Below are 17,255 nucleotides of genomic sequence, written 5' to 3' on the forward strand. Positions count from 1 at the left end.
CAGTAATCCAGGACAGGACATCTGGAGCCCAAGGAGATGGGATCCAGAGGGGCTTGAGAAGGGAACGACCTGTCTCCAGATTATGACAGCCTAGAGTGGTCAAGGCTGTGGTGTGGGAGCCAGGAGGACTATGGAAGCCCAGAATAGGCACCTGACCCAGCCTAGGAATCAGAGAGAACTTCCTAGAGGAGTGGGCATCTAAGATGCGGCCTAAAGGATGAATAGAAGTCAGTCAAAAGTTTTGTCTGACTTGTTCACGGCTGTCCCCAATCCTTAGCATCTCTGTCTCATCAACTTATTCAGCCATCAAATACTCACTCAGCATCTAGTTTGTACTAGGCTCAGTGGTGGCCAAGACAGGACCAGTCCATGCCTCCTGGAACAACCACTCCAGCAAGGGAGGCACTTTCATCAGCAGTTGATGACTCGGGGTAGTCAGGGCCAGGATGGGGGAGGCACAGATAGAGGAGTCTGGGTTGGGATGCAGGAACCACAGGCAGAGGGGTCCAGGAGGAAGCCCGGGGGCTGCAGGAGTCCAAAGGAAGCATCTGACTCAGCCAGGAGAATCACGGAGGGCCTCTTGGAGAAGGAAACATCTGAGTTATGACCTAACTGCTGAGTAGGAGTTGGCAGAGTGAGGAAAAGTACCTAAGCAAGGGAACAGTACATAGGAAGACCCCATTTTTTATTCACTTCCATAGAATGAAATGTGCCCTATCTATGGTGCTGGGGACAGTGGTGATCAAGACAATCCAGTTCTCTCTGATGGAGCGCTCAGTCCCATAAGGAACCGGTGATGACCCAGGATGTTCAGGGGTGGGATCAAAAGGTGAGTGTGTGTGTTTGTCAGAAAGGGCTTCCGCAAAGAGGGGACATCTAAACTAAGATCTAGACAGAGAGAGCAACATATGCCAAGGCCTCGAGTGAGGGGGTCTTGTAGTTCCTACAATTTACAAATAACCCAGTCAGGGTAAAATCCCCAAAGACAAAGGAATGGGTCACTGCCCCACTCCCACCTGCCATGACCTTAGGGTTGAAGGTCTCCATTCCTAGAGTGGGGAACCAGCTACAAGACGCTTGGTTCTCAGTGGCACCCATAACTTGCATGTCCTGCCTAGAGGCCAAGAGGCCTCTGACGCCTGGACTGGAAACCACAGCAGCAAACATTGTTTTTCCTCCATGTTTAATTCCGTATCACAGGAGCATCAATAAATAGTTCCTTTCCACCCCTGCAATCTTCATTATGCCTGGGGCAGGGCCCTAGAGGCTGGGATCCTGCCCCAGGAGGCCCCTACCCCTGAGAAACGCCACAGTTCAGACCAGCCGAAATGCAGCCAGGCAGGATTCCCTAAGAGTTTCAAAGGGGCGGGCCCAGGCTTTCCAGCAGTGGGCGGGGCCTGGGCAGGACGCCCTCCCCAGGGCGGGGCCGCTCAGGGGGCGTGGTTCTCATCTGCTGCGGTCACAATGACGTCCATCCAAATGCGCATGGCCTCTGCGCTCGGGGCCACCATGTAGAAAAGGCGCTCGTAGGTTTTGACGCAGAACGTCAGGCGGGGGCTGGGGCTCTGGAATGAGCAGCAGAGTGGGGTGGTTAAGAGAACAGACACCAATAAAAACCCAGTGCCATCGATTCCGACTCATAGTGACCCTATAGGACAGAGTACAACTGCCCCATAGAGTTTCCAAGGAGCGCCTCAGGCACCAATAGCACCATGGATTTGAATCTCGGGGCTGCTAATTACACACCCTGTGGCATTGGGCAAGTTACTTAGTCTTAATCTTCTGTCTTCCTAAATGGTGCTACCTACCTCATTGGGATGTTGTTGAGGATTAGATGAATTAACCAGAATTAACTTACGAAAAGCACTGTTATTAAACTGGGAGCAAGATAAACTAAAAAAGAGGATTTACGTCCTTTCACCCAGCCTACCGTCTACCATATTAGGACTATAGGTGTTCAAATCCCCCCTCCCCAAAACCTAGGATCCCCCCCTGGTTTGTAATTGGGTTAAGCCACCTAGCGCCTAGAACTCCTTTACTGAGTATCTACTTAAAACATTCACCAGCCATCTGTCTGTCATACTGTGGTGAGTCATGTGTTTCCATCTACTTCTGAAAATTAGCCAGTGAAAATCCTATGGATCACAACAGACTATTGTCCAATATAGTGCTGGGAGATGAGCCCCCTAGGTTGGAAGGCACTCAAAATACACAGTGGCCTCAACAATGGACTCAAACACACCAATAATCATGAAGGAAGATGGTGCAGGACCAGGCAATGTTTTGTTCTGTTGTGCTTGTGGTTGCCGTAAGTTGGAATCAACTCAGTGACAACTAACAACCACTTACTATATACCAACCTCCCAGGCCCCCAAAAAAACCAAACCCATCATGTCAATTCCAACTCCTAGCGACCCTGTGGGACAGGGTAGAACTGCCCCATAGGGTTCCCAAGGCTGAACATCTTTACAGAAGCAGGTTGCCACATCTTTCTCCCACAGAGCCACTGGTGGGTTCAAACTGCTGACTTTTTGGTTAGCAGCCAAGCATTGAACCACTGTGCCAGCACCCCGGGGTTGAGTAAATGTCTTACATCCATTACCTGTTTTAATCTTATAACCCTGAGGAGTGGGCTGGACTGCGCCTGTCTTGCAGATGAGAAAACTAAGGCTCAGTGAAGAGAAGCCACTTTCCTGAGGTCACACAGTTGAAATTCCAATCTAAGTTTTAAAAAGCCACAGTTGTTTGCTCTCCTTAACCAAACCTGGTGCTGTCGAGTCAATTCCGATTCATAGTGACCCTATAGGACACAAGCAGAACTGCCTCACAGGGTTTCCAAGGAGTGCCTGCCTAGCGGATTCGAACTGTTGACCTTTTGGATAGCAGCCATAGCTCTTAGCCACTGCACCATCAGGGTTTCCTTGCTCTCCACAGAGCTTCCTTAAAATGGAATTATTTGCCAACAAGTAATTTCTGGCACTGCACTTTTATGAAAGTGCTGAGTCCTGAGTTCTCTGGGGAAAAATAAATATGATATGACACCATGGGGCTCACTCCCACCTCGCAACTACAGGCAGGAGCTGAGTAATAAACGTCTCCTTTACTTGCTCCCCAGGCTGCCTCCACTCCGTCCTTACCCTGCCCTCATTTATTCTCAGCCTGGCATCAGAGTGTGCCAAATTTTTGCTCTAAAAGTTTTGCTCGAAGAAAAGTAACAGTGGCTGAGCCAGAGACCTAGCTCTTCATTTTTTGGCCCCTGGAGCGAAATGGCCTGCTGGTCTCCGTGCTGGATGGCAAGTACTCTGACAGTAGGGGCCACGGCTGGCTTTTCCTGGGCTGGGATGGGATGGGATGGGATGGATGAGTCAGGGATGAGCTAAGGCCTGACTGCAGGGACTTTGACCAGGAGGGCAGGGCCGCACTGAGGGGAGGGCTTCACCTTGAAGGCACAGCGTAAATGGTCATAATAGACTTCCTCGATGGCCTGGAAGTAGATGACGCCTTTCAGCTTGGTCTCTTCCTTGTCTGGTGAGGAAGGTGAGGGAGAAACAGAGTCAGTGAGGGTTTGTGTATTGGGACGGGATAACTGGGCCCAAGTCGAGGCTGGGGGTGAGGTAAGGTACATGGCGAGAGTCTGAAGGTCCCTGAAGTACCATGGTAGGGAGATACTCTGAATGTTGAAGATGCTACATGGGAGATTGGGTGTGGAGGCTGGACAAGATCAGGGCCCAGACTGCTGGGTGTCTTGGGGAGTGGGGTCTGGAGAACTGGAACCCTGGGTTTCTGAATATCATAGTCCCTGAGAAGGGGAGGAACTCAGGGAGAGGATCAGAATCTTTGATTCCTCTAGAGACAAAAGACTAGGAGTCTGATTCCTGGGTGTCTTGAAAGGGGAGGAGAGGATCCAGATTCACACTCCCGGATATTGTAGGAAAATGGTGTCTAGGAGCCAAAGCTGTATAAAATTGAAACCTGGGTTGCCTAGGAGGGCTGGGGGTTTGGATTCTGGGTCGCTTAAAGAAGAAGGAGCTGGGGAGTCCTGGAAGATGAGGGGCCTGACATCTGCCTCCTGGGTTATGGGGAAGAAAAAGCTAGGAGCCCATTTCCTGGATCTTGGGGGAAGCAGGAGGTGGGTACCTGGACTCCTGAATCCTAAGGGAAGAAGGGGCCAGGGACCCAGACTCAGCAGCCTAAGACAGTGGGGGTCTGAGGGCCAACACTCCTGGGTATCTGAGGGGAAAGGCCTCTAGACTGGACTCCTCCAGGCTCTAAGGGCACAAGACTCAAGGCGGCCCAGCTGGACTTACCTGCATAGTAGGCCAGGCGACGGGCCTGGCGGTCAAAGCAGAACCATCGCTTCCTCCAGGTCTTGATACGGCCTCCCATCTTGACCAGGGGTCCGCGGCAGCAGCCCCCTAACACCCGTACCTGCGGGCAGTTTTCCGGGTTGTGGCCCAATCGTTCCAGGTGCTGCCGGAGGTCCAAGACACGGGGTCCTGGAGGGTGGATTGGGGGTGTGGGTGGGGGCTGGGAAGGGAAGAGAGGGGATAGCTGAGCATCCTGCAGCCTGGAGCCCCACAAGGGAAGCCCAATCACAGCAGTTCACACATAGGTATATTTACCTACCCAAGTCTTTAGACAGTAATATTAACAACGGTGAGGATAATGAGGATTCCAACAGCTACATTTATTGACCGTGACACTCACTCTGCCCAGGGCTTTATGAGCATCAGCTCCTTGAGCCCTCACAGCCACCCTTGGGACAGTGTTATCATCAGCCCCATTTTACAGATGAGCAAACTGAGGTATAGAGAGCTGTAATAATCCACCCTAGGTCCCACAAAGCTTCTAGGTGGCAGAGTTGGGACTCAAACCCAGATCCTCCTGAGCCTAGAACTCACTATGAAATGCCAAAGGCATGTCAGAAATGTGAGGGGCCCCTGGCTCAAGGTCCTCAAAGTGGAACACTCATATGCTGATTCTGTAAAACAGGGACCCAATAGTAAGTGATCAGTAAATGAGAACATTGTTTTCATTGTCACTATTATTGTTGTCATTATTCTTCTTGTGATTATTATCCTATGGGAGGCACTTTATGGTCCCCGGGTGGCACAAATGGTTAAGCGCAGGACTGCTAACCAAAAGGTTGGTGGTTCAAACCCACCCAGAGGCACCTCAGAAGACAGGCCTGGCGATCTGCTTCCAGAAGTTCGCAGCCTTGAAAACCCTATGGAGCAGTTCTACCCTGCACACATGGGGTCACACTATGAGTAGGAATCGACTCAACAGCAACTAACAACGAACACTTTGTATATACATACTCTCTCTGTCCTCTCAAGCTCCCCGGGGGATAAGTACATGTATTCCTACTTTATAGATGCGGAAACCAAGACTCAGGGGGGTTAAGTCACCAGATCCAAGTCACACAGCCAAAGCTGACCGAGCCAGGCCTCACCAGGCAGAGAGGTCATCCTTAGGTGGCCATGAAGGTCCGGGGAGAAGAATGAAAGCAGTTAAGTGTCTACTGCTTACATGCAGATGAGCGAGAAGGAGGGGTCAATGACTCCCAACAATGGTGGTGCCACCATCCATACGGACGCCACACCTGGAAGTGCCATCCTTCCTGTCTGGGTGAGGTGCCCCTCATCAGTGCTTGCAAAGTGCCTTACCCCAGCCCTCATCACAACACATCAGGACAGGCTGTGTCTCTTCATACCAATTTTTCCCAAATAATCCCCGCAAAGAATGGTGTGAGCCCCATGGTCAAAATGAGGTGGAAACCCACTGCCATCAAGTGGGTTGAATTTGGACTCACAAAGACCCTATAGGACACAGAAGAACTAACCCACAGGGTTTCCAACACTGTAATCAGAAACGAGCCCTGGTGGTACAATGGTTAAGGACTTGGCTGCTAACTGAAAGGTCAGTGGTTCAAGCCCGCCAGCCGCTCCGTGAGAGAAAGATGCTGCAGTCTGTCTCCCTAAAGGTTACAGACTTAGAAATGCAATGGGGCAGTTCTATTCTGTCCTTTAGGGTCACTATCAGTCAAAATTCGACTTGATGGCAATGGGTTTGATTTGGTTTTGAATCTTTACAGGAACAGATTGTTACAACTTTCTCTCACAGAGTGGTTCGTGGGTTTGAACCACCAATCTTCCGGTTAGCAGCCAAGCATTTAACCACTATGCCACCAAGGCTCCTTACCCGTAAATCGGGGTAACAGTACCTATTTTAAAGGAGTCCCACTGGCGCAGTAATTAAAGAGTTCGGCTGCTACCCGAAAGGTCGGTGGCCACTCCACAGGAGAAGTATGTGGCAGTCTCCTTCCGTAAAGATGACAGCCTTCAAAACCCTATGGGGCAGTACTACTCTGTCCTACAGGGTCACTGTGAGTTGGAATTGACTCATCGACAATGGGTTTGGTTTTTTAGTTTACTATGTGTCAGGCACGGTGCCAAGGCCATTACAGTGATCCCCTTGTTTCTTCTCCAAATGACCCGCTGCTGCTGTTGTTAGCTGCTTTCAAGTCAAACTCAACTCATGGTGACCCCATGTGTGCACAACTACTCCATAGGGTTTTCAAGGCTGTGACTTTTCAGAAGCAGATCGTCAGAGCTGTCTTCTGAGGCACTTCTGGGTGGCTTCAAACCGCCAACATTTCAGCTAGTAGTCAAGCACTTAACTGTGTGTACCATCAGGGACTTGGCAACAACCTGTTACTGTCCCCACGTGACAGATGAGGAAACTGAGGCTTCTAGAGAAGAAGCGACTTACCAAGGTCAGTTAGGATGTGGCAATGCCAGGGCCCAATCCAGGAGGAGAGCAGAGATGAGCTCAGGGCTCTCAACTTCACCATGCCCCGACCTTGTCACTTCAATGGAACCCCTGGCTCTCTTGGAGCCTCAATCCCTGCTCTGAAAATTGGAGGTTACCACAGCATCCCATGCACAGGGCTATTTTAAGGATGAGCTAGCCACTGCCAAGTTTTTCAACCCACCAATTCCACTTCATAATAAACAGAGAAAAGATTGAAGTTGCCAAGGATTTCATTTTACTTGGATCCACAATCAAGACCCATGGAAGCAGCAGTCAAGAAATCAGACAATACACTGCATTGGGCAGATCTGCTGCAAAGGACCTCTTTAAAGTGTTAAAAGGCAAAGATGTCACCTTGAAGACTAAGGTGAGTCTGATCCAAGCCATGGAGTTTTCAACTGCCTCATATGCACGTGAAACCTGGACGACGAATAAGGAAGGCCTAAGAAGAATTGATGCCTTTCAATTACGGTGTCGGTGAAGGATATTGAATATACCATGGACTGCCAGAAGAATGAACAAAATGTCTTGGAACAAGTACAGCCAGAATGCTCCTTAGAACTGACTCAACGGCACCCAATAACAACAATTCTACTTCTAGTTACAAATTCCAGAAACACACTGCACACAACCAACAACCAAAAAACCAAACCCAGTGCCATCGAGTCAATTCCGACTCATAGCAACCCTACAGGACAGAGTAGAACTGCCCCATAGAGTTTCCAAGGAGCGCCTGGCGGATTCAAACTGCCGACCCTTCGGTTAGCAGCCGTAGCACTTAACCACTATGCCACCAGGGTTTCCAACTGCATACAACAGGTCCTGTTTAATAAATGATGGGGCACCCATTTCATTTTTAATGAGGTAGGGCGTATACCTAACAAACAGGAAAGCTCCACTGCCTTCCTGCTCTATTTTTCTCTCTGGCTCTTATCAGCATCTGACATGCTGTTTATTTTACTTATTGATGTTGTTTTTGTTCATCTGCCCCACTAAACAGCTTCCCGAGAGCACGGATTTTAATTTTGGTCTCTGTTGTTAATCGAAAACCTAACACACTGTACCAAAACACCCAAACCCGTTGCTGTCAGGTTGATTCTGACTCACGGTGACCCCATGGGTTACAGAGTAGAATTGAGCTCCATAGGGTTTTCTTGGCTATAATATTTACAAAAGCACATCACCAGGCCTTTCTTCCGTGGAGCCATGGGTGGGTTCAAAACTGCCAACCTTTCAGTTACCAGCCGAGTGCAAACCATTTGCTCCACCTGGTTTCTAGCGCACATAAAACCAAAACGAAATCCGTTGCCGTCTAGTTGATTCCAACTCACAGCAACCCTACGGGACAGAGTAAAACTGTTCCATAGGGTTTCCAAGAAGCAGCTGAGGGACTCAAATTGCTGAACTTTCGGTTAGTGACCGAGCTCTTAACCACTGCACCACCAGGACTCCAAGTACACAGTAGGCAGTCGAAAAATATTTGTTGGGAAAGGACAAAATGCTGAGATAACAAAGAGCACGTTGCAAATAATATGCCATGGATGGAAAAATTAAACTCACAAGATGTGATTCGATAAGTATGGGTGGGACGGTATAAAAAAGATTTGAAAGCTTCCTGACAATCAGAAAACACCTGTGCAGAGGCAAGACTGCAGAGGACAGTCAAGGGTAACCTTCACTTTCTCAATATTGTCTCGTCCCTTATGGTACAAATGTACTTGTGGTATCAGAGTAGGGAAAAATAAAGATTTTAATCGGGAAGCCGTCAGCTAAACAAACCAAGGGTGCAAGAAAATCTACTGGATAAATGACATTTAAAATAAATAAATAAAGGTGGGGAGGGAGGGAGGGAGGGCGCTGACAGACTGCCAGGGGTTTAGGAGACATTTGAACCAAATACATTGTGTGTATTTTGTTTGGACCCAGAATCAAATAACCCAACTCTAAGGACACATTTAGAAGCCAAATGGGAAAACATGAATATGAACTGTGGCGAAATGTAAATATGGACTGGGTATTATGATGTTGGAGCCCTGGTGGCACAGGGGTTAAGAGCTCTGCTGCTAACCCAAGGTTGGCAATTTGAATCTACCAGCCACTCCTTGGAAACTCTATGGGGCAGTTCTACTCTGTCCTGTAGGGTCACTAGGGTTAGGAATCAACCCCACGGCAATGGGTTTGGTTTTTCTGGTTTACCCACGCATCACTACATATTTCCAATAGATGAGTTCTTTTTTTTTTTAGCCTAACAAACATCCCATTATTATACAAGACTACTAATAATCCCATAACTTTATAATACAGAAACCTGCTGCCATCAAGTCATTTCCGACTCATAGTGACCCTACAGGACAGAGTAGAACTGCCCCATAGGGTTTCCAAGGCTGTAAATCTTTAGGGAAGCAGACTGCCGTATCTTTCTCCCACAGAGAGGCTGGTGGATTCGAACTGCCGACTTTTTAGTTAGCAACCATGTGCTTAACCACTGCGCCACCAGGGCTCATCTGATGCATGGGTGACATGATACAATATCTGGAATTTGCCTTAAAATATTCCAGCGCAGAGAAGAAACTACGTAGAGAATTAGTAAAACCAAGTTGACAGGCAAAAGAAGATCAGATATTGATAATTTTCTATATTATGGGGTGGGTATGTGTGGGTTTATTATAAAAAAAAAACTATTGTACTTTTTTTGCGTTATGTTTGAAAAATTCTATAATAAAAAGTTTAAGTAAATAAAATTTTTAGTTATTTTTAAAAGCTCCAGCATATAGTCGTCCCTGTTCTGGAGTAACTGCTGACATTGTCACCAACTTACAGAAGAGGAAACTGAGGCACGGAAGTGGATCAAGTTACCCAAGGACACAGATGGACAGAGATGACCATAATGGGAACAGAAGCTGAGTTTTTACTTCCCCTTCCCTTGCCAAGCTCAGCACGCTTTTCTGTCCCACCGGGGGAGAGGTGGGTGAGCTATAAGAAAGGGCATAGGGCAGGGGGAGAAAGAGAGCAAGGGAGAGACGGGGTGAGGGCAGAGGGTAGGACTGACCATGATGGCAGGCACAGTGGGACCTGAGGAACCTTCTGTGCTCCTTCTCGTCCCTTCCTGTGGATACAGCATGAAGCAGTCAATGAGGATGCTAACCAGAAAAATGCATTGGGGTTGCTGGGTCTTGAGAAAGGAGGGACTGGGGGTTTAGGCTCCTACGTCCTGAGGGAGGCACGGACTGGGGGCCTGGGGCTGGGGGCCTGGACTCCTGGGTCTGAGGGAGGAGGGGGCTGGGGGCCTGGACTCCTGGGTCTGAGGGAGGAGGGGGCTGGGGGCCTGGACTCCTGGGTCTCAGGGAGGAGGGGGCTTGAAGCCTGGAGTCCTGAGTCTAAGGGAGAAGCCTGGAGGCCTGGACTCCTGGGTCTCAGGGAGGAGTGGGCTGGGAGCCTGCACTCCTGGGTCTGAGGAAGAGGGGGTTGGTGGCCCAGACTCCTGGGTCTGAGGAGGAGGGGGCTGGGGTGGGGTTCCCTGTCCTCAAGTCTGAGGTCTCACCCTGGCCTTGAGCAGCCGCTCCCTCTCTGCTACAGCCTGCTGCAGGAGTCGCTCCATGTGAGCGATGTCTGGATGGAGGGCCCCACGGCTAGGAGGGGAGAACAGAGACCAGGGCAGGGTAGAGCGGCTTGACCTTCTCCTTCCGTCTTCCCACCTTCTCCCTGATGTCTCACCTATTCCCAGGGCCACAGTTCAGCAGCTGATAGAGGGGGTGTCTCCCAGAATCCCCTGCTGCTGGCAAAACAGCTGAGGCCTCCAGAGGTCCTGGGAGAGAGGGGGCCGGGTCAGGGGGCTGGATACTCCCTAGCCCGAGTGCCATCACTTCTTCCCCAGCAGGCATCCTTGCCAGCTCCTTGTTTCAGGTAAGGTGGTGACGGGGAACTGGGGCAGGTGGGGAAGGGGAGGGTCCTCACCAGTACAATGGAGGGACAGAGGTCGGGGGGATCCTCTCTGGCTTGCCCTTTCTCCCCTCCTCCGGGGCAGGCTTCCGTTCCTCTGGAGGCCAATGGAGCCCTGGAAACACACAAGGCCCAATCATAGAGGAAGAGACACTCAACTTCAACTCTTAAGTCAGAATGGCCAAGTGAAATCACCTGTTCCGTTATAAAAAAAAAAAAAAAAAAACCCATTGTTGTCGAGTCCATTTTGACTCCTAGAAACCCTATAGGACAGGATAGAATTGCCCCACAGGGTTTTCAAGGAGCAGCTGGTGGATTCAAATCGCTGACCTCTTGGTTAGCAGCCGAGCTCTTAACCGCTGAGCCACCAGGGCTCCCCCATCACAGATCAAAAAGCCCACTGTAAACTGATGAACCTTGCAAACATGATGCTGAGTGAAAGACGCCAGTCACAAAGGACCACATGCTGTATGAGTCCACTGACATGAACTATCTAGAATGGGCAAAGCCATAGAGACAGGAAGTAGATTAGTGGTGGTCAGGGGCTGGAAGGGAGGGAGGAATTAGAGGATGATGTCTGTGGGATGTGAGATTTCTTTTCGGGGTACTGAAAATGTTCTAGAATTGATTGTAGCGATGGCGCACAACATTATGAGTGTACTAAAAACCACTGGATTGTACACTTCAAATGGGTGGATTGTATTGTACGTGAATTATGTCTCCGAGTTGCTGTTAGCTGCCCTCGAGTTGCCCCCAATCCATGGTGACCCCATGCACAACATAACCAAACACTGCCTGGTCCTGCGCCATCCCCATGATCAGCTGTAGATCATACATTGTGATTCACAGGGTTTTCACTGGCTGATTTTTTAAAGTAGGTAGCCAGGCCTTTCTTCCTACTCTATGTCAGGCTGGAAACTCCACTGAAACCTATTGAGTATCATAGCAACACGCAAACTTCCACTGACAGATGGGTGGTGGCTCCACATAAGGTGCACTGGCCGGGAGTCAAACCCAGGTCTCCTGTGTAGATGGTGAGGGCTCTACCATTGAACAACCATTGCCCCCTTATGTCTCAATAAAGCTATTAAAAAAAAAAAAAAAAAGCTCACTGTGAGTCCCTGAGTAGTGCAAACAGTTAACACTCTCGGCTGCTAACTGAAAGGTGGGCGATTTGAGTCCACCCAGGGGCACCTTGGAAGAAAAACCTGGAGATCTACTTCCAAAAAATCAGTCGCTGAAAACCTTAGGGAGCACAATTCTACACTTACACACATGTGGGCCACCATAAGTTGGAGTTGACTAGACAGCAACTGGTTTTTTCTCAATAAAGTGGGGGCGGGGAGGGACCAGCCCACTGAGCATTGGAGAGGATGTGTGAAGCCCGGGCCCTTTCACACCGTGACAGAACACCCTCTGTGGAGGCCAGTGTGGCCACTTACGCCTCCACAAGCTCCAGAAGTGAGGACACATTAGCTCCACTTCACAAAGAAAAAATTGAGTCCCGAGTCCCTGTGGTTCCCTATATCCTTCCTTCCTTGAAACAATCTTCCCAATTCTTCCTAGCTGGGGAACTTTACCTGTTGCTGTCAAGTCGATCTCGACTCGATGGCAACCACGTGAGTTACAGGGTAGAGTTGCTTCATAGGGTTTTCTCGACTATAATCTTTATGGAAGCAGATCACCAGGCCTTTCTTCCACAGTGCCACAGGGTGGGTTGGAACCATCCACCCTTTGGCTAGTAGGTGAGCACAAACCATTTGTACCAATCAGGGGCCTTTGCTGGGGATCTTATACACTTGGTATTGAGGAGACAGAGGTGGGTAAGACAGACCCCGGCATTGGTGGCTCAGTGGTAGAATTCTTACCTCCTGTGCAGGAGACCCAGGTTCAATCCCCAGCCAATGCACCTCAAGCACAGCCACCACCTGTCTGTCAGTGGAGGCTTGTGTGTTGCTAGGATGCTGAATGGGTTTCAGCAGAGCTTCTACACTAAAGTGGATTAGGAAGAAAGGCCTGGCCATCTACTTCTGAAAATCAGCCAATGAAAACCCTATAATCACAGTCAGGACACAGAACAGTTCCGTCACCCTATAAAACACCCTTGTGCTGCCCTGGTAGTCTAACCCTCCTCTCACCCCAGCCCTGACAGCCACTGATGGGTCTGTTCTCTGTCCTTACAGTTTTGCCTTTTCCAGAGTGTCACATAAGTGGAATCGTGCAGAGTATAACCTTTGAGACTGGCTTCTTTCACTTGGTGTCATGCCTATGAGATTCATCCATACTGCATCTATCAAGAGTTTATCCATTTTTTGGATAGCTAGATTCAACATTGTGAAAATGACAATTCTACTCAAAGCAATTTACAAATACAATGCAATCTTGATCCAAATACCAACAACATTCTTCAAAAAGATGGAAAAACAGATCATTAACTTTATATGGAAAGGGAAGAAGCCCCGGATAATTAAAGCACTACTGAAGAAGAATAAAGGAGAAAGACTCGCACTACCTTACCTCAAAACCTACTATACAGCTACAGTAGTCAAAACAGCCTGGTACTGCTACAACGACAGATAAACATTGACCAATGGAACAGAATTCAGAACCCAGATGTAAATCTATCCCCCTACGGTCACCTGATCTTCAACTAGGGTCCAAAGTCCATCCAATGGGGAAAAGACACTCTTTTCAACAAATGGTGCAGGCAAAACTGGATGTCCATCTGCAAAAAAATGAAACAGGACCCATACCTCACACCATACACAAAAACTAACTCAAAATGGATCAAAGACCTAAATAGAAAGCCAAAAACTATAAAGATCATAGAAAAAAAATAGGATCAACACTAGAGGCCCTAATACATGGCATTAACAGGATACAAACCATAGTAACACACAAACTCCAGAAGATAAGCTAGATAACTAGAATCTTCTAAAAATTAAACACTTCTGCGCATCCAAAGACTTCACAAAAAAGAGCAAAAACAGAACGTACAGACTGGAAAAAAATTTTTGGCTATTACAAATCAGACAAAGGTCTAATCTCTAAAATCTACAGGAAAATCCAACACCTCTACAACAAAAAGACAAAAAATCCAATTAAAAAACAGGCAAAGGAAATGAACAGACACTTCACCAAAGACATTCAAGCAGCTAACAGGCACCTGAGGAAATGCTCACGATCACCAGCCCAGCCGTCAGAGAAATGCAAATTGAAACCACAATGAGATACCATCTCACCCCCGGCATTACTGGAACAAACCAAAAAAATAGAAAATAACAAATGTTGGAGAGGCTGCGGGGAGACTGGAACTCTTATGCACTGCTGATGGGAATGCAAAATGATACATCCCTTTTGGAAAACAATATGGCACTTCTTTAGAAAGCTAGAAATAGAAATACCATATCAGCCAGCAATCCCACTCCTAGGAACATATCCTAGAGAAATAAGAGTTGTCACACGAATAGACATATGCACACCCATGTTCACTGTAGCATTGTTCACAATAGCAAAAAGACATAAGCAACCTAGATGCCCATCAACACATGAGTGGATAAATAAACTGTGGTGCACACGCACAATGGAGTATTACGCAATGATAAAGAACAGCAATGAATCTGTGAAGCATCTCTAACATGGATGAATCTCGAGGGCATTATGCTGGGTAAAATAAGTCAATCACAAAAGGACAAATATTGTATGAGACCACTACTATAAAAATTCATCAAAAGGTTTACTCACAAAAAGAAACAATCTTTGATGGCTCCGAGGGAGGGGAGGGGTGAGGATGGAAAAGCACTAAATAGACAATAGATGAGCAGTAACTTTGGTAAAGGGTAAGAGTACACAATACTGGGAAAGCCAGAACAATTTGTACAAGGCAAGGTTACAGTAGCTCCACAGACACATCCAAACTCCCTGAGGGACCGAATTGCTGGGCTGAGGGCTGTGGGCACCCTGGTCTCGGGGAACATCTAGCTCAAGTGGCATAACATAGTTTATAAAGAAAATGTTCTACATTCTACTTTGGTGGGTAGCGCCTGGGGTCTTAAAAGCCTGTGAGTGGCCATCTACGATACTCCACTGGTCTTGCCTCTCCAGGAGCAAGGAAGAATGAAGAAAACTAAAGATACAAGAGAAAGATTAGTCCAAAGGACTAAAAGACTACAACAACTACGGCCTCCACCAGACTGAGTCCAGTACAACTAGATGGTGCCTGGCTACCACCACTGACTGCTCTGACAGGGATCACAATAGAGGGTCCCGGACACAGCTATAGAAAAATGTAGAACAAAATTCTAACTCACAGAAGATGACCAGACTTACTGGCCTGACAGAAACTGCAGAAACCCCGAGAGTATGGCCCCTGGACATCCTTTTAGCTCAGAAATGAAGTCACTCACGAGGTTTACGCTTCATCCAAAGGTAAGACGAGCCCATAAAACAAAACGAGACTAAAGGGGCACGCCAGCCCAGGGGCAAGGACTAGAAGGCAGGAGAGGGCAGGAAAACTGGTAATACGAAACCCAAGGTCTAGAAGAAAGAGTGTAGACATGTCCTGGGGTTGTTAACCAATGTCATAAAACAATATGTGTACTAACTGTTTAATGACAAACTAGTCTATTCTGTCAACCTTCATCTAAGGTACAATAAAAATAAGCAAACAGAAGCAATTTAAAAAAAAGTTTGTCTGATTTTGTTGTTGAGTGGCATTCCATTGTACAAATGTAGCACGGTTTGCCAATTCACCCATTGAGGGGTATTTACATTATTTGTATATTTTAGCAAATAAAGCTGCTACAAGCATTTGTGTACAGGTTAAAAAAGAAAATCGTATGGAGTACAAGAGTCTGAACCCATTGTACATAGGGTCACCATGAATGAGTGGCTGACTCAATGGTAGCTAACAAAAAGATAGACCCAATCTTTGTCTGCATGGTGCTCATGTTGCAGGAACTGAATAAGCCATTGTACACATAAACATATAATCAGAAATTGCTGTGAGGGAAGAGAATACCGTGTTATAAAAGAAGATGACTTTCCAACTAGAAGATGAGGGATAGACTTCTAGTCGCTGATGCTAAGACTCAAAGGCTAAGACTTGGCCAGGGAAGACTGAGGGGAGTGCGTTCCAGGTAGAAGAGCAGCAAGTGCAAAGGCCCTGAGGCAGGGACAGGTGTGGCTGAGCTGAGTGAATATAGGAGAAATGATGAGATGTGGGCAGGGGCAAGATCATGAGCTACTTGTAGGCCGTGGTGAGGAAGCCTGGGCGGGGAGGGGGTGCGAGTGAGGCATTTGTTGGGGGGAACCAAAGCAGAAAGGGTAAAAAACACTCTGGCTGTTGTGTGAAGAGTAATTATTAGGAAACAGAAATTAAGATGGGGACATCAGTGAGGAGGCTGGTGCAGGGTCATGCGAGCCAGAGATGAGGGTGGGTGGGGGTAGAACAAGGATGATAATAATTGTAATAATACTAAAAATTGTAATTATCACCATAGTAACACCAGTTGACATTTACTGAGCCCCCACTATATGCCAGGCACTGTGCTGAGCTCTTTAACACATTCACCAGTGGTGCTATTATTATCCCCATTTCGAAGCTAAGGAAACCAAGGCACAGAGGAGTTAAGTGTCTAAGATCGCAGGGCTGGGAAGTGCCAGAACAGGTATTTGAACCCAAGCAGTCAGTACTCTTAGGTGTCATATCAAAAGGCACCACTGCAAAGAAGCAGTAGAGTTTGAGAGGGATTTAACTCAACCTGGAGGGACACAGTGGAATAACTTGCTAATTCATGCATTTATTTATTCACTTACTTACTGTTTATCTAGCTGAGTAAATAAACACACCCTGGGCTCTTTATGTGCCCTGGGGTTCCCAGCCACCCCCTCTGAACTTGTGTTAGCTGCGGCATTCACTTGGATTCTGAAGGATTCCTGGGAAAGCTTTGTCTCCCGAAAGGCACAGGACATGGAGACAGGCAGACCTGGGCTCTGGGTTCAAATTCTAGCTCTGCTACTTCCTAAGTGGGTGGGTGACTGTGGCAAGTCATTTCTCCTCTCTGAGGCTAGGTCTGCCCTCTGTAAGGGGGTAACATGCCCCTACCCTTCCTTGGGTTGTTGCAAGGATTAAATGAGTGACCTCGTGCAAAGCATAAAGAAGAGTGCCTGCCACAGTGACAAGCTTCCAGGGACAGGTGTCTGGGCCCAGGTGACAGCTCAGTGCAAGAAGATGAGGTCCACAATGGTGGGAATGGGGTCCACCTGGGCGCAGAAGCCCCGCACTCCACAGGGAACCAGTAACTCAGGTGACGACTCCACAGGAGTGGACCCAGCTCCCCACCAGGCATTTGCAGATATGCCATTTACTAAGACGCATCATTTTACCCTAAACCATGCTCCTGGCAACAGAGCTGACACTCCACCTTTAACTGGTTTCCAGAGGAACAAGCTAGAAAGTTAACCCAAGGTTCATTTCTCATACAGAAGAAAGGGTTCTG

The 17,255-nt window shown here is 47.9% G+C and overlaps 1 protein-coding gene across 4 annotated transcripts in view; it reads right to left on the reverse strand.

Moving 5' to 3' along the window:
* Positions 1–1,166: 1,166 nt before the first annotated feature.
* PHLDB3 (pleckstrin homology like domain family B member 3) overlaps positions 1,167–17,255 on the reverse strand; it is a 29,247-nt gene continuing 13,158 nt past the window's right edge. For 3 of the 4 annotated variants that reach the window (XM_064293751.1, XM_064293750.1, XM_064293752.1), the window contains 7 exons: positions 10,771–10,870; positions 10,531–10,621; positions 10,358–10,445; positions 9,866–9,922; positions 4,308–4,527; positions 3,440–3,525; positions 1,167–1,565 (listed from right to left, as the gene is read on the reverse strand). In XM_064293751.1, coding sequence (XP_064149821.1) covers positions 1,431–1,565; positions 3,440–3,525; positions 4,308–4,527; positions 9,866–9,922; positions 10,358–10,445; positions 10,531–10,621; positions 10,771–10,870 — 777 coding nt within the window. In that variant the 3' untranslated portion in view covers positions 1,167–1,430. The remainder of the gene's footprint in view (positions 1,566–3,439; positions 3,526–4,307; positions 4,528–9,865; positions 9,923–10,357; positions 10,446–10,530; positions 10,622–10,770; positions 10,871–17,255) is intronic. The other variant, XM_064293753.1, reaches the window with a different exon arrangement.

This window comes from Loxodonta africana, chromosome 11, assembly GCF_030014295.1.
Source record: "Loxodonta africana isolate mLoxAfr1 chromosome 11, mLoxAfr1.hap2, whole genome shotgun sequence".
NCBI classification, from domain to species: domain Eukaryota; kingdom Metazoa; phylum Chordata; class Mammalia; order Proboscidea; family Elephantidae; genus Loxodonta; species Loxodonta africana.